The 18,616-nt window shown below is 37.4% G+C and overlaps 8 protein-coding genes across 12 annotated transcripts; all 8 read left to right on the top strand.

Moving 5' to 3' along the window:
• Positions 1 to 2,492: 2,492 nt before the first annotated feature.
• LOC111811544 (U-box domain-containing protein 35-like) lies at positions 2,493 to 11,330 on the top strand. Of its 5 annotated transcripts, none has more exons than XM_023698443.1 (10): positions 2,493 to 2,924; positions 3,013 to 3,134; positions 3,337 to 3,548; positions 3,783 to 3,828; positions 3,911 to 4,205; positions 4,284 to 4,385; positions 4,465 to 4,893; positions 4,974 to 5,729; positions 5,985 to 6,072; positions 11,248 to 11,330. In XM_023698443.1, the coding sequence occupies exons 1-9, from the start codon at positions 2,592 to 2,594 to the stop codon at positions 6,069 to 6,071; spliced, it is 2,382 nt and encodes a 793-aa protein (XP_023554211.1). In that variant the 5' UTR covers positions 2,493 to 2,591; the 3' UTR covers position 6,072; positions 11,248 to 11,330. The 5 variants fall into 5 exon arrangements, with proteins under 5 accessions (XP_023554211.1, XP_023554210.1, XP_023554212.1 ...); XM_023698442.1 differs by lacking the exon at positions 11,248 to 11,330 and adding an exon at positions 6,985 to 7,071; XM_023698444.1 differs by lacking the exon at positions 11,248 to 11,330 and adding an exon at positions 6,847 to 6,865.
• Positions 8,036 to 8,616, top strand: LOC111811547 (indole-3-acetic acid-induced protein ARG7-like). Its single transcript, XM_023698448.1, has one exon. It carries the CDS (start codon positions 8,122 to 8,124, stop codon positions 8,422 to 8,424), a length of 303 nt encoding a protein of 100 aa, XP_023554216.1. The 5' UTR covers positions 8,036 to 8,121; the 3' UTR covers positions 8,425 to 8,616.
• On the top strand, positions 9,690 to 10,200 carry LOC111811548 (auxin-induced protein 15A-like). The gene has a single exon (XM_023698449.1). It carries the CDS (start codon positions 9,805 to 9,807, stop codon positions 10,099 to 10,101), a length of 297 nt encoding a protein of 98 aa, XP_023554217.1. The 5' UTR covers positions 9,690 to 9,804; the 3' UTR covers positions 10,102 to 10,200.
• Positions 10,966 to 11,626, top strand: LOC111811546 (auxin-induced protein X10A-like). Its single transcript, XM_023698446.1, has one exon. The coding sequence runs from the start codon at positions 11,184 to 11,186 to the stop codon at positions 11,484 to 11,486; it is 303 nt and encodes a 100-aa protein (XP_023554214.1). The 5' UTR covers positions 10,966 to 11,183; the 3' UTR covers positions 11,487 to 11,626.
• Positions 11,627 to 12,719: 1,093 nt separating this feature from the next.
• On the top strand, positions 12,720 to 13,363 carry LOC111811329 (auxin-induced protein X10A-like). Its single transcript, XM_023698114.1, has one exon. It carries the CDS (start codon positions 12,929 to 12,931, stop codon positions 13,229 to 13,231), a length of 303 nt encoding a protein of 100 aa, XP_023553882.1. The 5' UTR covers positions 12,720 to 12,928; the 3' UTR covers positions 13,232 to 13,363.
• Positions 13,364 to 14,133: 770 nt separating this feature from the next.
• On the top strand, positions 14,134 to 14,808 carry LOC111811330 (auxin-induced protein 15A-like). Its single transcript, XM_023698115.1, has one exon. It carries the CDS (start codon positions 14,415 to 14,417, stop codon positions 14,709 to 14,711), a length of 297 nt encoding a protein of 98 aa, XP_023553883.1. The 5' UTR covers positions 14,134 to 14,414; the 3' UTR covers positions 14,712 to 14,808.
• A 717-nt stretch (positions 14,809 to 15,525) lies between these two features.
• LOC111811248 (auxin-induced protein 15A-like) lies at positions 15,526 to 16,191 on the top strand. Its single transcript, XM_023698010.1, has one exon. The coding sequence runs from the start codon at positions 15,744 to 15,746 to the stop codon at positions 16,044 to 16,046; it is 303 nt and encodes a 100-aa protein (XP_023553778.1). The 5' UTR covers positions 15,526 to 15,743; the 3' UTR covers positions 16,047 to 16,191.
• Positions 16,192 to 17,450: 1,259 nt separating this feature from the next.
• On the top strand, positions 17,451 to 18,139 carry LOC111811247 (auxin-induced protein X10A-like). Its single transcript, XM_023698009.1, has one exon. The coding sequence runs from the start codon at positions 17,731 to 17,733 to the stop codon at positions 18,031 to 18,033; it is 303 nt and encodes a 100-aa protein (XP_023553777.1). The 5' UTR covers positions 17,451 to 17,730; the 3' UTR covers positions 18,034 to 18,139.
• Positions 18,140 to 18,616: the final 477 nt, after the last annotated feature.

Below are 18,616 nucleotides of genomic sequence, written 5' to 3'. Positions count from 1 at the left end.
AACCTCTCCCTAGTAGACGCGTTTTAAAACTGTGAGGCTCAGGGCGATACGTAACGGGCCAAAGCGGACAATATTTGCTAGCGGTGGGCTTGAGCTATTACAAATGGTATCAGAGTCAAATACTAGGCGGTGTACCAGTGAGGATGCTAGGCCCCCAAGGGGGTGGATTGTGAGATCTCATATCGATTGGAGAGGGGAACAAAACATTTCTTATAAGGTTAGAAAACCTCTCCATATTAGACGCGTTTTAAAATCGTTAGGCTGATGGCGATACGTATCTTCCTTTGGTTGAATAAAATATTTATGAGAATACTAATGTTACTAGAGTGAGCTTAGGAACACCAAGTTGAGCCTAAAAGGGTAAGTGGACTCATTGTTAGAACGCTTATGAGCTGGTTAGATGAAATTGTTGTGTTGCATTATTAACACATATTTTGTGGAAGCTATTACGTGTTATATGATATTGTTATGACTATGTATGGTTTATGTGATGTGTCGAACTTACATGCATGTAAATCTTATGACCATAATGATATGACCATGTTATAAAGTATGTCAGAAATGTCATGATATGTATGTTAGCTTCATAGTTCGAGTCCTATTTCTTCCCATGATTTGATTGCGTGAGAGGTCGTAAGACTATACATAGGCCTAGGGTTTACTAAAATGGGGTATTCACCTAATGAGTCTACGTGCATGTGTGTGGATTGTATATAGAGGAGTACTATGCATCCAAACCAATTCAAAAATAAAAATTTTAACCTAAGGCTATAGACAACTTTTTCGGTCCCATAAAACATAAAACATAAAACAATAGTTGCATGTGTTCACATTTCTCAACTCCAGTATTGTGGTCACTTACTAAATTTTATTAAACGTTCATCTCTTTATTATTAATCATTTTTCAGGTAAAACAAGAATCTCATGTCATGTATAGATGATGGCGTATGCAAACCACAGACAACATTTTTCTGCATTTATGTTATACGATCATTGTTAGGATAACTTAATAATGTCGAATTTGTTAGGGGTTGTAAATCCTTATTTTCACCTATGATTGCAAGTTCATGTTGAATTTGTTCAGTGAAAATATCATCTTTGTAGTGGAACGTGAGGCCACTCAAATGGGTGATGGTAATCAAACTCTTATGTAACGTCTATTTTAATTGTGGAGGTTCGTGATTCATAACATGGTATCAAAGTTATGCCTTTAACTTAGCCATGTCAATAGGCTTTTCAGGTGTCGAACAAAGAAGTTGTGAGATTCGAAGGTGTAGTCACAGGTGACTCAAATGTCGAACAAAGGGTGTACTTTGTTTGAGGGCCCCAGAGAAAGAGTCAAGCCTTGTTTAAGAAGAGACTGTTTGAGAGCTCCAAAGAAGAATGCATCCAAGTGATAGAAGTTGTGAGTCTTAAAGGTGTAGTCAAAGGTGATTCAAATGTCAAACAAAGAGTGTACTTTGTAGGGCTCTAGAGAAAGAGTCGAGCCTCGACCAAGGAGATGTTGTTATCCACTTTTTAGGGATGTTTTTCAAGACACATAGTAGTTAAAAATTTGTTTTTGTGTTTTTTGAATTAGTTGCATTCATGTGAGATCCCACGTCGGTGGGAAAATGGAACAAAACATTTCTTGTAAGCGTGTGTAAACCTCTCACTAGCGGACAACGTACAACGTTTTAAAACCTTGAGGTTGATCACGCTACGTAACGGGCTAAAACAGATAATACTTATTAGGGGTGGGTTTGGGATGTTACAATTCAGACTAGTCGATGTTCTAAATTTATGGACTAAAATTTAAATTATGAAAACTAACATTAAAATAAAAGTCAAAACGATTATTATTATTATTTTTTGGTTAAATTACAAATAGTAAAATTAAATTTTCTATTTGGTCTTTAAATTTTAAAATTTCACCTTATTATTCCTGAATTATGAATTTAATTAGATAAAAATAATTTTAAAAATTCATATAAGGATTATTTTAATTTTTTAATTAAAAGTTAGTAAAAAATGTAAATATTAAATTTAAGGACCAAATTAATTGAAACTATAAGAATAAAAATATAATATTTTGAAACTTATACGCAAAATAAAATTCTAAGAATAAAATTGGAATATGTTTAATAGAATTTATATATAATGAAATTTAAACTTTTAATTTGATGTGTAATAAAATTATGAATTAAAAAAATATCGACGACATTTTGTTTGAAGAACACGAAGACGAAACCACAAAACGTCCTCTCCCCGTCTCTTCCAAGAACAGCTTCAAATTTCGCGGCAAACCAATCCAACAATGGATGCCAAAACTAGAAAAATTGACCCCATTTTCTATTTTAGGGTTCGAAAAGGAATGATTTGAAAGAGAGATTGACTAAAAACTTCAACCAATCTTCCTTGCACTCGATCAAATCCTAAATTTGCGCCCTGCACTGAAAAATTTCAGGCCTCCCTTCCAAAATGAGGCCGATTCCAAGTAAGTAATATCATCGAACTTCTCTCTCTTCATGTATATGTGTATATGTATGCATACCAAAAGGCAGCAGTGGATATATAGTAATCAAATCAATTGCTGAGAAAAATTTCAAACAATGTGGCTACAGAAAGGAAACGGTGTTAATGGCGGCAAGAAGGGAGGAGCAGGCGGAGGGGGACATGGGTTGGTGGCTATTGCTATTAACAGGGAGAAAGGAAGCCAAAATGCTATCAGATGGGCCGCCGAGCATCTGCTCGGAAGGGGCCAAAATGTGGTATTAATCCATGTGGTTCAGAGACCTTCCAGTGCGGCTGCTTCTTTGATTGGGGAACCCATTATTTGTAATAGTGATGGCGATTTCTCTGCTGATACTCCTCGGAAACAGCAGCTCGAGATTCAGACGAGGGACATTTTTCTTACCTTCCATTGCTATTGTACTCGCAAGGATGTAAGCTTTTGTTCATCACTGCATTTTTTTATTGTGATTTTTGGGATATGAAATGAACTAGGGTTTTTTCTTTTTGTTGATTGCGTAGATTCAATGCCTTGATGTTATATTGGAAGACACCGATGTGGTAAAAGCATTAAATGAATACGTCTCGTACGCTGCGATTGATAACTTGGTGCTCGGGGTTCCTACGAAACATGGATTTATTAGGTAGTCATTTTCATTGATTCGTCTTTGGTTTAGGGTTGGTTTGGAATGACTTTTTCAATACGAAACACAATTTTGGCGCATGAACAGTCATTCCGAACAGGTCATTAGAATTTTACATTCCTCGAATCATTATGGAAGAATGTGAATTCTCCCATCTCCAGTTTCTCCAAAGGCTTATGATGGGAATTGGTGATTTTTATAGTAGGTTCAAGACATCGAGCGTGGGAGGTAGCGTGTCGAAAGGGGCACCAGATTTCTGCACTGTGTATGTCATCTCAAAGGGGAAGGTGTCATCAGTGAGAAATGCGTCTCGCTCAGCTCCCTCTTTTTCTCCTCTACATGACCATTTACAGAAATTATCCAAGCCGATTGTACAGGGAGCAATCACTCCTCGACATAAGTTTCTTCTAAGAGGTTTGTTCTTCGTGCTGAACTCAATTCCAAGCATTTTGTGTATGGTATATGAAGAAGTTTTATTGTGGCAAGTTTTCAAATTTGTTCTTTGGATAGTTCTATATGATAATTTGAGTTTTTTCCCATCAGCACAACCCAAAACAACTAATTTAAGGACTAAACGCAGATGAATGATTTACATTTTTAAGGAGTTTGGGTCAATGGGACTTGTATTAATTCTTCTTTCGTATGCAGATAGGGCATCGTTCAAGCCTCGCACCATTCAAGATGAATTAGTCAAGTAAGTTGTGCTAAACTAGAGCTTGCGGGTTATATTTTGGAAGTTGTAAGATGTGCATAGACTTTCTCTCTAATTGGAATAGGTCACCTATCTCTCACGGAGGAGAGAGAATTTCTATCACGAAATGTAGCGGAGGGTTCTTTGAGACAGAATCCGACATATCCTTTATAAGCTCTGGCAGACCAAGCATGGATCGTACTTCTGTTGCATTCGACTACTCTGATTCAGCTCCCTCGCGATTTTCAACCAGTTCAGAGAGTAGCTTTACATCTCTACCATTTCAACCAAAATGGACAGACCTCAATAATCTCAATGATTTCTCATCAGTTTCAGATGAGAGCTGCAGGACACCATGTTCCTGGTCATCTCAGAACTTGGTCAGCATATATTATCTTTACTTGTATTGACTATATTATATGATGCTAGTTCTTGATATTTTCAATTACATCTCACAGGATGAAGCAGAACTTGAAATGAAGAGGTTGAAGCTAGAGCTTAAACAAACTATGGAGATGTACAGTACAGCATGTAAAGAAGCACTAACAGCAAAGCAAAAGGTTTATATATGTCCAGATTTAAGTCATTTTTTGAATGTCAAGAATCAATCTTTCAGTTATATCATAAATTTTCCCATAGGCAATGGAACTGAATGATTGGAGACTTGAAGAACAACAAAAACTAGAAGAGGCACGACTTGCTCAAGAAGCAGCAATAGCTATTGCAGATCAGGAGAGAGCGAGATGCAGAGCAGCAGTGGAAGCAGCTGATGCAGCTAAGAGAATTGCAGAGTTAGAATCACATAAAAGAGCAAATCTAGAGATGAAAGCACTTAAAGAAGCAGAGGAAATGCAGAGAGCATTGAAAAATATTGCACAAAGTGACATCAGATACAGGTTATATTCAATTGAGGAGGTTGAATCGGCAACGGAACGTTTTGCACCATCTCGGAAGATAGGAGAGGGAGGTTATGGACCTGTCTTTCGTTGTCGTCTTGATCACACATCGGTTGCAGTCAAGGTTTTGCGTCCTGATGCATCTCAAGGGAGGAGTCAGTTTCAGCAGGAGGTGAGGAACTTAAGGAACTTAAAACAACTTTGGGATCATTTTTTAAGAGCAAATGATTTAGTTGGATATTGTAAATGCAGATTGATATATTGAGTTGCATAAGGCATCCCAACATGGTACTTCTTCTAGGAGCATGCCCGGAATATGGCATTCTAGTGTACGAGTACATGTCCAACGGAAGTTTGGAGGATCGACTCTTCCGAAAGGGGAACACCCCTGTTATTCCTTGGCAATTGAGGTTTCGAATTGCTGCTGAGATTGCTACTGGCCTTCTGTTTCTCCACCAGACAAAGCCAGAGCCATTAGTGCACCGTGACCTCAAGCCAGCTAACATATTGCTGGACCACAGCTATGTTTGCAAGATAAGCGACGTCGGTTTGGCTAGGCTTTTACCTGCTGTGGCCGAGAATGTAACACAATGCTGCATGACTTCGGCCGCTGGAACTTTCTGCTATATAGACCCTGAGTATCAACAAACTGGAATGCTTGGGGTTAAATCTGATGTGTATTCACTAGGTATCATGTTGCTTCAACTAATTACAGCCAAGCCGCCCATGGGGTTGGCTCACCAGGTCGCTTGCTCTATTGAGAAGGGGACTTTTCAGGAGTTTCTGGATCCAGCTGTGACTGATTGGCCAGTGGAACAAGCACTTATCTTTGCTAAATTAGCACTTCAATGTGCAGAACTTAGACGAAAAGACAGACCAGATCTTTGCAGTGTTGTGCTGCCAGAACTTAACAACTTGAGAGAATTTGGTGAGAAGAATATGGAGCACATGGTGTCATGGGCCATTAGTGGATCTTTGAGCGGTTTTAGCAATGCCTCAATGGAGCAGGTTAGTATGCAAAATTTTAATTGTTGTTGGGTAGTGTATAGCTTTCAATTTGGTTTTTGAAAATTTAGACATCATTTCATAACATTCATATGTTTCATAATTTAGTCGCAAAATAAAGTAGAACTGTTCGATAACGTTCTTGTTTCTGTTTCCTAGCTTTTGGAAAGAAGTTCGGGAATAAATTTGTTTGTACATGCAAGTTCAAGGACCAAAAGTTGTCAATAGTTAATAATCATTGGAAACGGTTCAATGCAGGATATAATGAGCGACCCGCACCTAATGATGACTTCAGAAAGTTCCAAGGGCCAGTCTAGTGCATCGTCACAGGCAGGAGGAGACTGAGGTACCATATTACTTCTACAATCTATCGCCACCTCTTGGCCTTTGGCCTAACCAAGGTGCAGTTAGATATACATATTAATATTGAACATAAAGTTGATATCTATGTAACTTATCATGCCACTTTTCTCAGCCCATTCTTCTTGCCAACATGATTTCTTAATATCTACCCTATGATGTTCCTTCAAACATGTGTGTGCACATGAAGGTTGAGAGCTGTTTTACTTATTTGAGCTTCCCTTGTACTTTAACTTCATTTCTGAAAAATTACTGAAAAATTCAGAGCTTCTCATTGGTATTCTTTCTAGTTTATCTTCTTACTATTACGTTAGTGAATTGGAAAGTCTTGATTTCTGGTTTTGAAGGTTCTTTTTTTGCCAATAATCAATGAAAAGTTTATATTTTGTTTAAAAAAGGAAGCAGGAGATCTGGCAAACACTACAATATGATCTTCTCTAAATCCTTTCCCTGAAAAGATTACACAATATTGTCTACCAACATCACTAGCTTGATGTTCTTTATTTAGTGTACAAAACCATATGATACTTCATGCGTTCTTGTCTGCTACAAAGCCTTATCCAAAGATTTCTATTACTATTTTCTCGAAGGCTCGATTTCTCACACCTCCTTTCATCGTCTATAAATACCATATTAGATTGAGTTCATAAGCAACACCAGTCTTCATTTTATTCTTATCTCAAGGTGTGTTGAGATATTCTAGTAATTTGTTTGGGTCTCCCATTTATTGTATCCGAATAAAAACATGAGACTTCTTCAGCTTCTTCGACGACCGTCAACCTCAACAAAGGAAGGAGTTACAGTAGTTCCAAAGGGCTACTGTGCGGTATATGTTGGAGAGATCCAAAAGAAGCGTTTTGTCATCCCTGTAACTTACTTGAACCAACCATGTTTTCAGGACTTGCTTAGTCAAGCTGAAGAAGAATTTGGTTATTATCACCCTATGGGTGGCCTTACCATTCAGTGCAAAGAAGATATCTTCACCAATCTCATTTCTCAGTTAAATATAGGCCATGAGAGGCACTAACCTTTTAGATCAGGGATATTAGGCATGCTCAGATCCATGCACTCTTTTTCTTTTCAATTTGCTCCAACTTTTTGTTTCCTTCCATGGGAAGTCTAGAAAATGTTTCTCTGCATAAGGAAATTGTTAATGGATGCAATTTTACTGTAATCTAAGTGTTTGACAGAGATTCTCTCTTCATTTGATTTCTTGATAATAGTCTGATCTTTCAAGGCAAGGAGCTCTCATTTCATAATTTTTTTTGACGCTGTAGTTTTTTCTTATCGATTTATACGTTCGGTTAAATAGTGTACTATTCACCATCCATGTAATACCTATAGCATTCCATTTGCTTCAATGTAGTAATATTTGCTCAGTGAGTAACTCTGTACTTCTTTATTTTTAAAAACGTTTTTGTACGATAACTCAAGTAGTATCGTGAGAGTTCGAGATTCAATATTTATTATGAAGTATTTTCTTGTACTTACATGTTTCTGATGTATGACGGTACCTGTTCGTATGGCTTTTCTGAGCTCTGAAACTATCAACAACCAACAAAGTTCCTATTTTAGTTGAAATCCTTCATGAGGAAGAATTGTAAGACATGGCTATGTAGTGCAGTTAAATATTGTGTCAACTGCCTAGTCTCTATCAATTATCATCTCACCAGGAGGACAACAAAGCATTATGTGCCTCTAATATGTCTATGATTCTACTGAAATTTCCTTAGTTGTACTGCATAATCAAAAGTTGGCCAGCTATGATGTTTCTGCATAAGGATCCAGAATGGCCCATGTAACTCGTGAACTTGAAATTCTTGTTGTGTCTTGAAAGACAAAACCATGTGATTGTTCTTCATCTAGTTTCTTTCTTCATTGAATGCAACCTTCTGCCTTGTCGATATTTCTAACTCCAAGAAATCTCACCCTCCATTTATATAAAGTCATGTAGTTGGGTTCACAAGCAAGTCTTCCACATTCCCACTTCACAAGAAATCTCCTTCGACAATCCTTTAAGGAAAAATACCATACCATGGGGTTCCGGTTGCCTAGTATTATTCATGCTAAGCCGAGTCTTCGACGTTCTACATCATCAGGAAATGGAGCCTCTCCAAAGTATCTAGATGTTCCAAAAGGGTACTTTACAGTCTATGTCGGAGAAGGACAAAAGAAGCATTTTGTCATCCCGCTATCTTACTTGAACCAACCTTTGTTCCAAGATTTGTTGAGTCAAGCTGAAGAAGAATTTGGATACGATCATCCAATGGGTGGCATCACAATTCCCTGCAATGAAGACGATTTTGTTAATCTTAATCGTAGTTTTAGTGAGCCATGAGCCATGAGCCATAAGAATAGAGTTTAGAAATAGATGGTACAATGGAAGGAATAGAATAAAATACAATACAACATAGACTGAGAAGGGCATAAACACTTTTGAAATCAAACTCATTCTTTTAGAATATTGTACATTTATGTTTCTTTCGTAACAGATACCGTGTAAATGATATCATTTGGACAATGTTCTTCTTTTTTTCCTTTCTTTTTGTTTTCTTTTTACCATTATTGCATTTATTACTATGATTAGCAATTTATTGATGATGTCTTTTGAAAAACAGAACAAACAAAACACCAGATTATGCTTTGGAATTCAAGAGGGGTTAAAACAAAAGAATGTACTCTAGATTCCTTCCCACATATTTAATTCTTGTTGGGGATCCCTTGTAAGTTGCTCACCAAGCAATGAAAGCTAATTTAGTACACCAACTAAAATACACTGCCAATCAGAACCAAAGTTATAGACGAAAACTTAGAAAACAGAAGCATGTGGAATGCATAAATGACTGGTACAGTGATACTATTTTCTCCTACATTAATGAAAGTGGTGGGCTTTCTAGGATGATCATTCCTGAACAATTATGAACAATACGCGTGAGAACAGATATACAATCTCAATCACTACCCAACTCTCTATAAAGAGTTAGAAGGCAGGTCCATGTGATGCTTCTGTTCAGACCAAACTGGCTCCCACAGAACCTAGTTATTTCATAGGCTTTCCTCTATATTAGTCCATCTATGTATATAGACATATTACTTTGTCTTGAAGCCATATCATATTCTTTGCTGGGAACCTTCTTTTGTAAGTTTATACAGAGTATTCAAGATCAAGGAAGGTAGATTATTTGGCTATCAGATTGAGTACCGTTGTGTCGTGATGCCTAGTGTCACTAGTGCACTTTTTCAGGACTTGTAAAGTGATTGTGCGATACTTATTCTTGCCCTTGAGCAAGTCAATAAGCTCGAATTTGGAACGCTGGTGGAATAACGATTGATCTCACATTCTCTACCCCTGTTTTTGAGAAAAAAACCTTTAGAGAAAATTTTAGAGGTTTACTCGCTCACTTCTCGGGTTGTTATTTGGAGACAAAAGTAGGCCATGGTTTCTATGCGGAGTATACAGAATGACCATATATCACATGAATTTGGAACTCTCNGATCACATGAATTTGGAACTCTTACAAAGGCTTGGAAGGCCCACCCATGTGATAGGTTATGAGAAGATATCTCTCTAGCATTGAATCTCATCTTTCTGNATATAAAGGTCATGTAATTGGATTCACAATCAACAAGACTCTTCCATACTCCGATTATCAAAAGAAATTTCCAACTTTTGACTTCTCTCAAAGTCTCACTAGTTCCTTTCAGAAAATACTATAACATGGGATTCCGTTTGCCTAGGATTGTTCATGCTAAGCAAAGTTTTCGACGATCTTCATCAACTGGAAATGGATCATCCACTGTTGACATTCCAAAGGGGTACTTTACAGTTTACGTTGGTGAGGTACAAAAGAAGCGATTCGTCATTCCACTATCTTACTTGAACCAGCCTTCTTTTCAAGATTTGTTGAGTCAATCAGAAGATGAATTTGGATATGATCATCCAATGGGTGGCATCACAATTCCATGCAGTGAAGACCTTTTCCTTGATCTCACTCGAAGTTTGAAAGACTCATGAGCTAGAGGAATTGATATCTAGAAATTGGTAGTATAGAAAAAGGATTAGAATAGTACAGAATGTAGACTGTAAACATTTTTGAAATGAGAGAACTTGATTCTTTAAATTGAAACTTTTGTCCTGTGTTCGTTATTCTATAAATGAACAAAATTTGATGATGAAACTGCTTGGATGGTGTTATTTGCTAAAAAAACCTACATAAACTGGATTATACTACTTAAAATAGCTACATGTAGTCCTACATGATAATCCTTTTGCATTTACTTGAAGTGGAAGCTCCCTTGGAAGTTTCATATTGAATCTTCAAGAAATTATCCTATAATACACGATTATTTAGATGATCTACACAAGATCTCAGCAAGGTTGAAAAACATAAAGACAACTCAGAATTTGTTAGCTCAAGGTTGCCATGAAATATGAAAAATCAATTAGCTTTGAATCATTGGATTCTTGAGAGACTAATCACTATGGTTAGCATAGTGTTCATGGTGTTCTATCAAGAAGGTGCACTGATATTAGATTATGAACTTGATTCAACTGAGGCTAATACTCATAAACCTACCACATATTTAAGTAGGATCCATGTAGGGTTGTTCACCATGTAATGACAGCTAAAATTGTTTATCTACCAAGACCAAACTACCAATAAAAACCATGTTATTGAGGATAAGTCAGCAAATAGAGCTTGACAAGAAGGGCTTCAATGCCTCAAATATGTCTGATCCTTTTAAAATCTTAGAGGTTTATTCAACTTACTTCTCTAGTTGTCATCGACAAAAGTAGGCCATGATGTTCTGCAGAAGGTATACAGAATGACCTTATATCACATGAATTTGAAAATCTCATAATGGCTTGGAAGTAACATCCATGTGGGTAGGTCTTGACCTGATGTCTCTCTACCATTGAATCTCATCTTCTTGTCTTATCTAGATCTTTGAGTAACCCAAGTCTTTCTTCTATATAAACGTCATGTATATGAATTCACAACCAACAAGAGTCTTTCCATATTCCGATTCTCCGAAGAAATTTCAAGTTTGGTATTCCTTTCACGGTCTCATATTTATCTTGGAACATATTGCAACATGGGTTTCCGTTTGCCTAGAATTGTTCATGCTAAGAAAAGTCTTCAACGATCTTCATCAACAGGAAATGGAGCATCGTCAAAGGTTGTCGATGTTCCAAAGGGCTACTTTACGGTTTATGTTGGTGAAGCACAAAAGAAGCGTTTTGTCATTCCATTATCTTACTTGAACCAGCCTTCTTTTCAAGATTTGTTGAGTCAAGCAGAAGAAGAATTTGGATATGATCATCCAATGGGTGGCATCACAGTTCCTTGCAGTGTAGACGATTTCCTCGATCTCACTTGGAGTTTGCATGACTCATGAACGAGAGAGATTAGAATCTAGAACTAGATTGTATAGAAAATGAATTAGAATCTAGAAACAGTGTAAACTTTTTTGAAACGAAGGAACTTGATTCTTTTGATTATTGAAACAAATATGATGAAAGTTCATTCTTCCTTTCCTCTTGCCCTTCACACTTCTTGTATATGCAGTGGTTCTCTGTAGTTCTAAAATGAAAAAGTAATTTCCTGACTTTTCTTCCAGAAGTATATGCAAAAAATTTCATCAAGATTGAAAAGGATGCAAATCTAGAAAGTACTCAGAATATCATATTAAGAAGCTGGACTAATGTAGATTATGCACTTGATTCAGGTGAGGCTAGTACTCATGAAACTACCACAGTTTTAAGCGGGATCCATGTAGGGCTGTTTGAATTTCCTATCTATCACAAGGGGGCCTCGGGCTTAGGGGTTAGTTTAGGAGCAATTAGATTAGATAACGATGTTCTTTCTTCAATTTTGCTTGCTTGGAATCGAGCTCAAATTTTGGGCCCTCCTCCCGAAGTATTGGTAGCTGAGAACATGCTAGAGATGATAAAGTCAGAAAACAGAACCATGTGCTATACATAAATGACTCTAATATACTGCTACTATTTTTCCTTGGTTTTATATGTAAGTGGGGTCCTTTTCAGGATGTTCATTCTAGAATGGTATGGAAAATTTGTATACCAACATGTACAGTCACAGTCGCAACCACTTGCTATTAATCAGTCTGAGAACACACCCCATGTGATGATTCTAGCCATATGCTCTACCGTTCATCCCACAATGGTAACCACAATGGTAACCACATTAGCTTTAGCCACATTTAGTAGACTCTTCACCATTTCCTGGTCATCTATGTAGTGTAGACATATATCAGTCATAGAAGGAAATCTTCTTATACACAACATTCATGTAGCTAGCAGATATTGTCTGCTTTGACCCGTTATGGATCACCATCAGCCTAACAATTTTAAAACGCGTCTATTAGGGAGAGACTTTCACACCTTATAACCAACAAAGTTCTCTTGGCTGGAATCGTTCCCATTGAAGTGAAATGTAATAGAAGAGCTATTAAATACACTTAAAAGTTTGCTTCACAAGAAGGACAACAAGGGCCTTGAGTGCCTCTGATATGTCCATTATCCTATTAAAATTTTAGAGATTTGTTGAGCTAACTTCTCCAGTTGTTTTTGGGAGACAAAAGTAGGTCATGATGTTTCTGTATAAGGCTAGGAAGACAAACCCATGTGATTGGTCATAAGATAGTGTCTCTTCACCATTGAATCTCATCTTCCTTCCTTATCTCTAATCTCTATCTTTGATTGACCTTAGCTCTCGTCTATATAAAGGTTGTCATTTGGGTTCACAGCCAACAAGAGTCTCTCCATATTCCAATTCGCAAAAGAAATTTCCAAGTTATTTTTGGAGCATATTTGAAACATGGGTTTCCGTCTGCCTAGAATTGTTAGTACTAAGCAAAGTCTTCAGCGATCTTCATCGACAGGGAACGGAGCATCTCCAAAGGCTGTCGATGTTCCAAAGGGCTACTTTACAGTTTATGTTGGTGAAGCACAAAAGAAACGTTTTGTCATTCCACTATCTTACTTGAACCAGCCTTCTTTTCAAGATTTGTTGAGTCAAGCAGAGGAAGAATTTGGATATAATCATCCAATGGGTGGCATTACAATTCCTTGCAGTGAAGACGATTTCCTCGAACTCACTCGGAGTTTGAATGACTCATGAACCAGAGAGATTAGTATCTAGAATTAGATTGTATAGACAAATGATTAAACTGTATATACTTTTTGGAGTGAGAGAACTTGATTCTTTGAATTGAAATTGTTCTACATTGTTCATAGCTCTCTTAATGATCTATCCTATAGTGCAAAACTTTTAAGATAGTTTGCTCAATATCTCAGAAGGTCTCAGCAAGGTTGAAAAAGATAGAAACCAAATTATGTTTAAACTCATTGAATTCCCACTTAAGAGCCTAATTATCATGATTATCAAAGTACTGATAATGTCTAATAAAAAAGCTGGACTGAGCTTATTACTCATAAATCTACCACAGATTTATGTGGGATCCTAGTGGGGTTGTTAACTAAACATTAGTAGCTGAAATTGTACACCTACCAGTAACCACTACCAATGAGAACCATGTTATGGATGTTAAGCCAGAAAACAGAAACATGTGCTATTCATTAATGACAGTGAAGATGGCCACCATATTTTCCCATCTTTATCTGAAAGTGGGGTCCTTTTTAGGATGTTCATTATGGATAGTAGTGGACTATGTATGCTAACAAATTCTCTATTACTCAATTTGAAAGCTAACCCATGTGATGATTCCTGCTATATGTTTCCACTGTTCATTCTGCAGTGGCACCCACATTAGCATAGGCACATTTTGTAGACTCTTCATCATGTATTGTTAATTTTGTATTTAATAGTTCTCTATACTTCCAAGTTCATGAGTTACGTGGGCCATTCTGGATCTCGTGTTTAATAGATCATGTGACCTAATGCAATTAAAGTTTAGTTCTAGTAGAAGGACAGCAAGGGTTTGAGTGCCTCTATGTCTTTAATCTCATCAAATTTTAGAGGTTTACTCAACTCACTTCTCCAGTTGTTATTTGGAGACAAAAGTAGGCCATGGTTTTTCTGCAGAGTATACAGAATGACCATAGATCACATGAATTTGGAACTCTTACAAAGGCTTGGAAGGCCCACCCATGTGATAGGTTATGAGAAGATATCTCTCTAGCATTGAATCTCATCTTTCTGCCTTGTCAATGTGATCATCTATATAAAGGTCATGTAATTGGGTTCACTATCAAGACTCTTCCATACTCCGATTATCAAAAGAAATTTCCAACTTTTGACTTCTCTCAAAGTCTCACTAGTTCCTTTCAGAAAATACTATAACATGGGATTCCGTTTGCCTAGGATTGTTCATGCTAAGCAAAGTTTTCGACGATCTTCATCAACTGGAAATGGATCATCCACTGTTGACGTTCCAAAGGGGTATTTTACAGTTTACGTTGGTGAGGAACAAAAGAAGCGTTTTATCATTCCACTATCTTACTTGAACCAGCCTACTTTTCAAGATTTGTTGAGTCGAGCAGAAGATGAATTTGGATATGATCATCCAATGGGTGGCATCACAATTCCTTGCAGTGAAGACCTTTTCCTCGATCTCACTCGAAGTTTGAAAGACAAATGAGCTAGAGGGATTGATATCTAGAAATTGGTAGTATAGAAAAAGGATTAGAATAGTATAGAATGTAAACTGTAAACATTTTTGAAATGAGAGAACTTGATTCTTTAAATTGAAACTTTTGTCCTGTGTTCGTGTTATTCTATGAATGAACATAAACTGGATTATACTACTTAAAATGGCTACATGTAATCCTACATGATAATCCTTTTGCATTTACTTGAAGTGGAAGCTCCCTTGGAGGTTTCATATTGAATCTTCAAGAAATCATCCTATAATACACGATTATTTAGATGATCTACACAAGATCTCAGCAAGGTTGAAAAACATTAAGACAACTCAGAATTTGTTAGCTCAAGGTTGCCATGAAATATGAAAAATCAATTAGCTTTGAATCATTGGATTCTTGAGAGACTAATCACTATGGTTAGCATAGTGTTCATGGTGTTCTATCAAGAAGGTGCACTGATATTAGATTATGAACTTGATTCAACTGAGGCTAATACTCATAAACCTACCACATATTTTAGTAGGATCCTTGTAGGGTTGTTCACCATGTAATGACAGCTAAAATTGTTTATCTCCCAAGACAAAACTACCAATAAAAACCATGTTATTGAGGATAAGTCAGCAAATGGAGCTTGACAAGAAGGGCTTCAATGCCTCAAACATGTCTGATCCTTTTAAAATCTTAGAGGTTTATTCGACTTACTTCTCTAGTTGTCATCGACAAAAGTAGGCCCTGATGTTCTGCAGAAGGTATACCGAATGACCTTATATCACATGAATTTGAAAATCTCATAATGGCTTGGAAGTAACATCCATGTGGGTAGGTCTTGACCTGATGTCTCTCTACCATTGAATCTCATCTTCTTGTCTTGTCTAGATCTTTGAGTAACCCAAGTCTTTCTTCTATATAAACGTCATGTATATGGATTCACAACCAACAAGAGTCTTTCCATATTCCGATTCTCCAAAGAAATTTCAAGTTTGGTATTCCTTCCACGGTCTCATATTTATCTTGGAACATATTGCAACATGGGTTTCCGTTTGCCTAGAATTGTTCACGCTAAGAAAAGTCTTCAACGATCTCCATCAACAGGAAATGGAGCATCGTCAAAGGCTGTCGATGTTCCAAAGGGTTACTTTACAGTTTATGTTGGTGAAGCACAAAAGAAGCGTTTTGTCATTCCACTATCTTACTTGAACCAGCCTTCTTTTCAAGATTTGTTGAGTCAAGCAGAAGAAGAGTTTGGATATGATCATCCAATGGGTGGCATCACAGTTCCTTGCAGTGTAGACGATTTCCTCGATCTCACTCGGAGTTTGCATGACTCATGAACGAGAGAGATTAGAATGTAGAATTAGATTGTATAGAGAATGAATTAGAATCTAGAAACAATGTAAACTTTTTCGAAATGAGGGAACTTGATTCTTTTGATTATTGAAACTATATGATGAAAGTTCATTCTTCCTTTCCACTTGCCTTTCACACTTCTTGTATATGCAGTTGTTCTCTGTAGTTCTAAAATGAAAAAGTAATTTCCTGACTTTTCTTCCAGAAGTATATGCAAAAAATTTCATCAAGATTGAAAAGGATGCAAATCTAGAAAGTACTCAGAATATCATATTAAGAAGCTGGACTAATATTAGATTATGCACTTGATTCAGGTGAGGCTAGTACTCATGAATCTACCACAGTTTTAAGCGGGATCCATGTAGAACTGTTTGAATTTCCTATCTATCACAAGGGGGGCTCGGGCTTAGGGGTTAGTTTAGGAGGAATTAGATTAGATAACGATGTTCTTTCTCCAATTTTGCTCGCTTGGAATCGAGCTCAAATTTTGGGCCCTCCTCCCGAAGTATTGGTAGCTGAGAACATGCTAGAGATGATAAAGTCAGAAAACAGAACCATGTGCTATACATAAATGACTCTAATATATTGCTTCTATTTTTCCTTGGTTTTATATGTAAGTGGGTCTCTTTTAGGATGTTCATTCTAGAATGGTATGGAAAATTTGTATATCAACATGTACAGTCACAGTCGAAACCAATTGCTATTAATCAGTCTGAGAACACACCCCATGTGATGACTCTAGCCATATGTTCTACTGTTCATCCCTCAATGGTAACCACATTAGCTTAGCCACATTTAGACTCTTCGCCATTTCCTGGTCATCTATATAGACATATATCAGTCATAGAAGGAAATCTTCTTTTTTTGAAGTTTAAATCTTCTTGTGTATAATGTGTACACAATATTCATGTAGCTAGCAGATATTGTTCGCTTTGGCCCATCACGTATCACCATCAGCCTAACAGTTTTAAAACGCGTCTACTAGGGAGAGGTTTCCGCACCCTTACATGGAATGTTTCGTTTCCCTCTTCAACTAATGTGGGACCTCACAATCCTCCCTCTTTAGGGGCGTCCTCGTTGGCACACCGTCCGGTGTCTACCTCTGATACCATTCCATTTGTACTAGCCCGAAGTCACTACTTTGGCCCTTACGTATCGTCATCAGTCTTACGATTTTTAAACGCGTCTACTAGGGAGAGGTTTCCACACCCTTATAACCAACAAACTTCTCTTAGCTGGAATCGTTCCCATTGAAGTGGAGTGGAATGTAATAGACAGAGGTATTAAATACACTTAAAAGTTTGTTTCACAAGAAGGACAACAAGGGCCTTGAGTGCCTCTGATATGTCCATTATCCTATTAAAATTTTAGAGATTTGTTGAGCTCACTTCTCCAGTTGTTTTTGGGAGACAAAAGTAGGCCATGATGTTTCTGTATAAGGCTGGGAAGACACACCCATGTGATAGGTCATAAGCTAATGCCTCTTCACCATTGAATCTCATCTTCCTTCCTTATCTCCAATCTCTACCTTTGATTGACCTAAGCTCTCATCTATATAAAGGTTATGCCATTTGGGTTCACAGCCAACAGCCAACAGCCAACAAGAGTCTCTCCATATTCCAATTCCCAAAAGAAATTTCCAAGTTATTTTTGGAGCATATTTGAAACATGGGTTTCCGTCTGCCTAGAATTGTTAGTACTAAGCAAAGTCTTCAGCGATCTTCATCGACAGGGAACGGAGCATCTCCAAAGGCTGTCGATGTTCCAAAGGGCTACTTTACAGTTTATGTTGGTGAAGCACAAAAGAAGCGTTTTGTCATTCCACTATCTTACTTGAACCAGCCTTCTTTCCAAGATTTGTTGAGTCAAGCAGAGGAAGAATTTGGATATAATCATCCAATGGGTGGCATTACAATTCCTTGCAGTGAAGACGATTTCCTCGAACTCACTCGGAGTTTGAATGACTCATGAACAAGAGAGATTAGTATCTAGAATTAGATTGTAGAGACAAATGATTAAACTGTATATACTTTTTGGAATGAGAGAACTTGATTCTTTGAATTGAAATTGTTCTACACCNTGTACACAATATTCATGTAGCTAGCAGATATTGTTCGCTTTGGCCCATCACGTATCACCATCAGCCTAACAGTTTTAAAACGCGTCTACTAGGGAGAGGTTTCCGCACCCTTACATGGAATGTTTCGTTTCCCTCTTCAACTAATGTGGGACCTCACAATCCTCCCTCTTTAGGGGCGTCCTCGTTGGCACACCGTCCGGTGTCTACCTCTGATACCATTCCATTTGTACTAGCCCGAAGTCACTACTTTGGCCCTTACGTATCGTCATCAGTCTTACGATTTTTAAACGCGTCTACTAGGGAGAGGTTTCCACACCCTTATAACCAACAAACTTCTCTTAGCTGGAATCGTTCCCATTGAAGTGGAGTGGAATGTAATAGACAGAGGTATTAAATACACTTAAAAGTTTGTTTCACAAGAAGGACAACAAGGGCCTTGAGTGCCTCTGATATGTCCATTATCCTATTAAAATT

Source organism: Cucurbita pepo, chromosome LG15 (assembly GCF_002806865.2).
Source record: "Cucurbita pepo subsp. pepo cultivar mu-cu-16 chromosome LG15, ASM280686v2, whole genome shotgun sequence".
Lineage (NCBI taxonomy): Eukaryota > Viridiplantae > Streptophyta > Magnoliopsida > Cucurbitales > Cucurbitaceae > Cucurbita > Cucurbita pepo.
The sequence above is the reverse complement of the archived record's forward strand: the minus strand, read 5'-3'. Positions and strand labels throughout refer to the sequence as shown.

Bases quoted from the DNA above. Each gene is read 5' to 3' on its own strand.
- LOC111811544 (XM_023698443.1), top strand. From the start codon at position 2,592: ATGTGGCTACAGAAAGGAAACGGTGTTAATGGCGGCAAGAAGGGAGGA. The intron at 3,135-3,336 runs GTAGTCATTTTC...TGATTTTTATAG, and splicing joins ACGAAACATGGATTTATTAG to TAGGTTCAAGACATCGAGCG. The intron at 5,730-5,984 runs GTTAGTATGCAA...GGTTCAATGCAG, and splicing joins GCAATGCCTCAATGGAGCAG to GATATAATGAGCGACCCGCA.
- LOC111811547 (XM_023698448.1), top strand. From the start codon at position 8,122: ATGGGGTTCCGGTTGCCTAGTATTATTCATGCTAAGCCGAGTCTTCGA.
- LOC111811548 (XM_023698449.1), top strand. From the start codon at position 9,805: ATGGGATTCCGTTTGCCTAGGATTGTTCATGCTAAGCAAAGTTTTCGA.
- LOC111811546 (XM_023698446.1), top strand. From the start codon at position 11,184: ATGGGTTTCCGTTTGCCTAGAATTGTTCATGCTAAGAAAAGTCTTCAA.
- LOC111811329 (XM_023698114.1), top strand. From the start codon at position 12,929: ATGGGTTTCCGTCTGCCTAGAATTGTTAGTACTAAGCAAAGTCTTCAG.
- LOC111811330 (XM_023698115.1), top strand. From the start codon at position 14,415: ATGGGATTCCGTTTGCCTAGGATTGTTCATGCTAAGCAAAGTTTTCGA.
- LOC111811248 (XM_023698010.1), top strand. From the start codon at position 15,744: ATGGGTTTCCGTTTGCCTAGAATTGTTCACGCTAAGAAAAGTCTTCAA.
- LOC111811247 (XM_023698009.1), top strand. From the start codon at position 17,731: ATGGGTTTCCGTCTGCCTAGAATTGTTAGTACTAAGCAAAGTCTTCAG.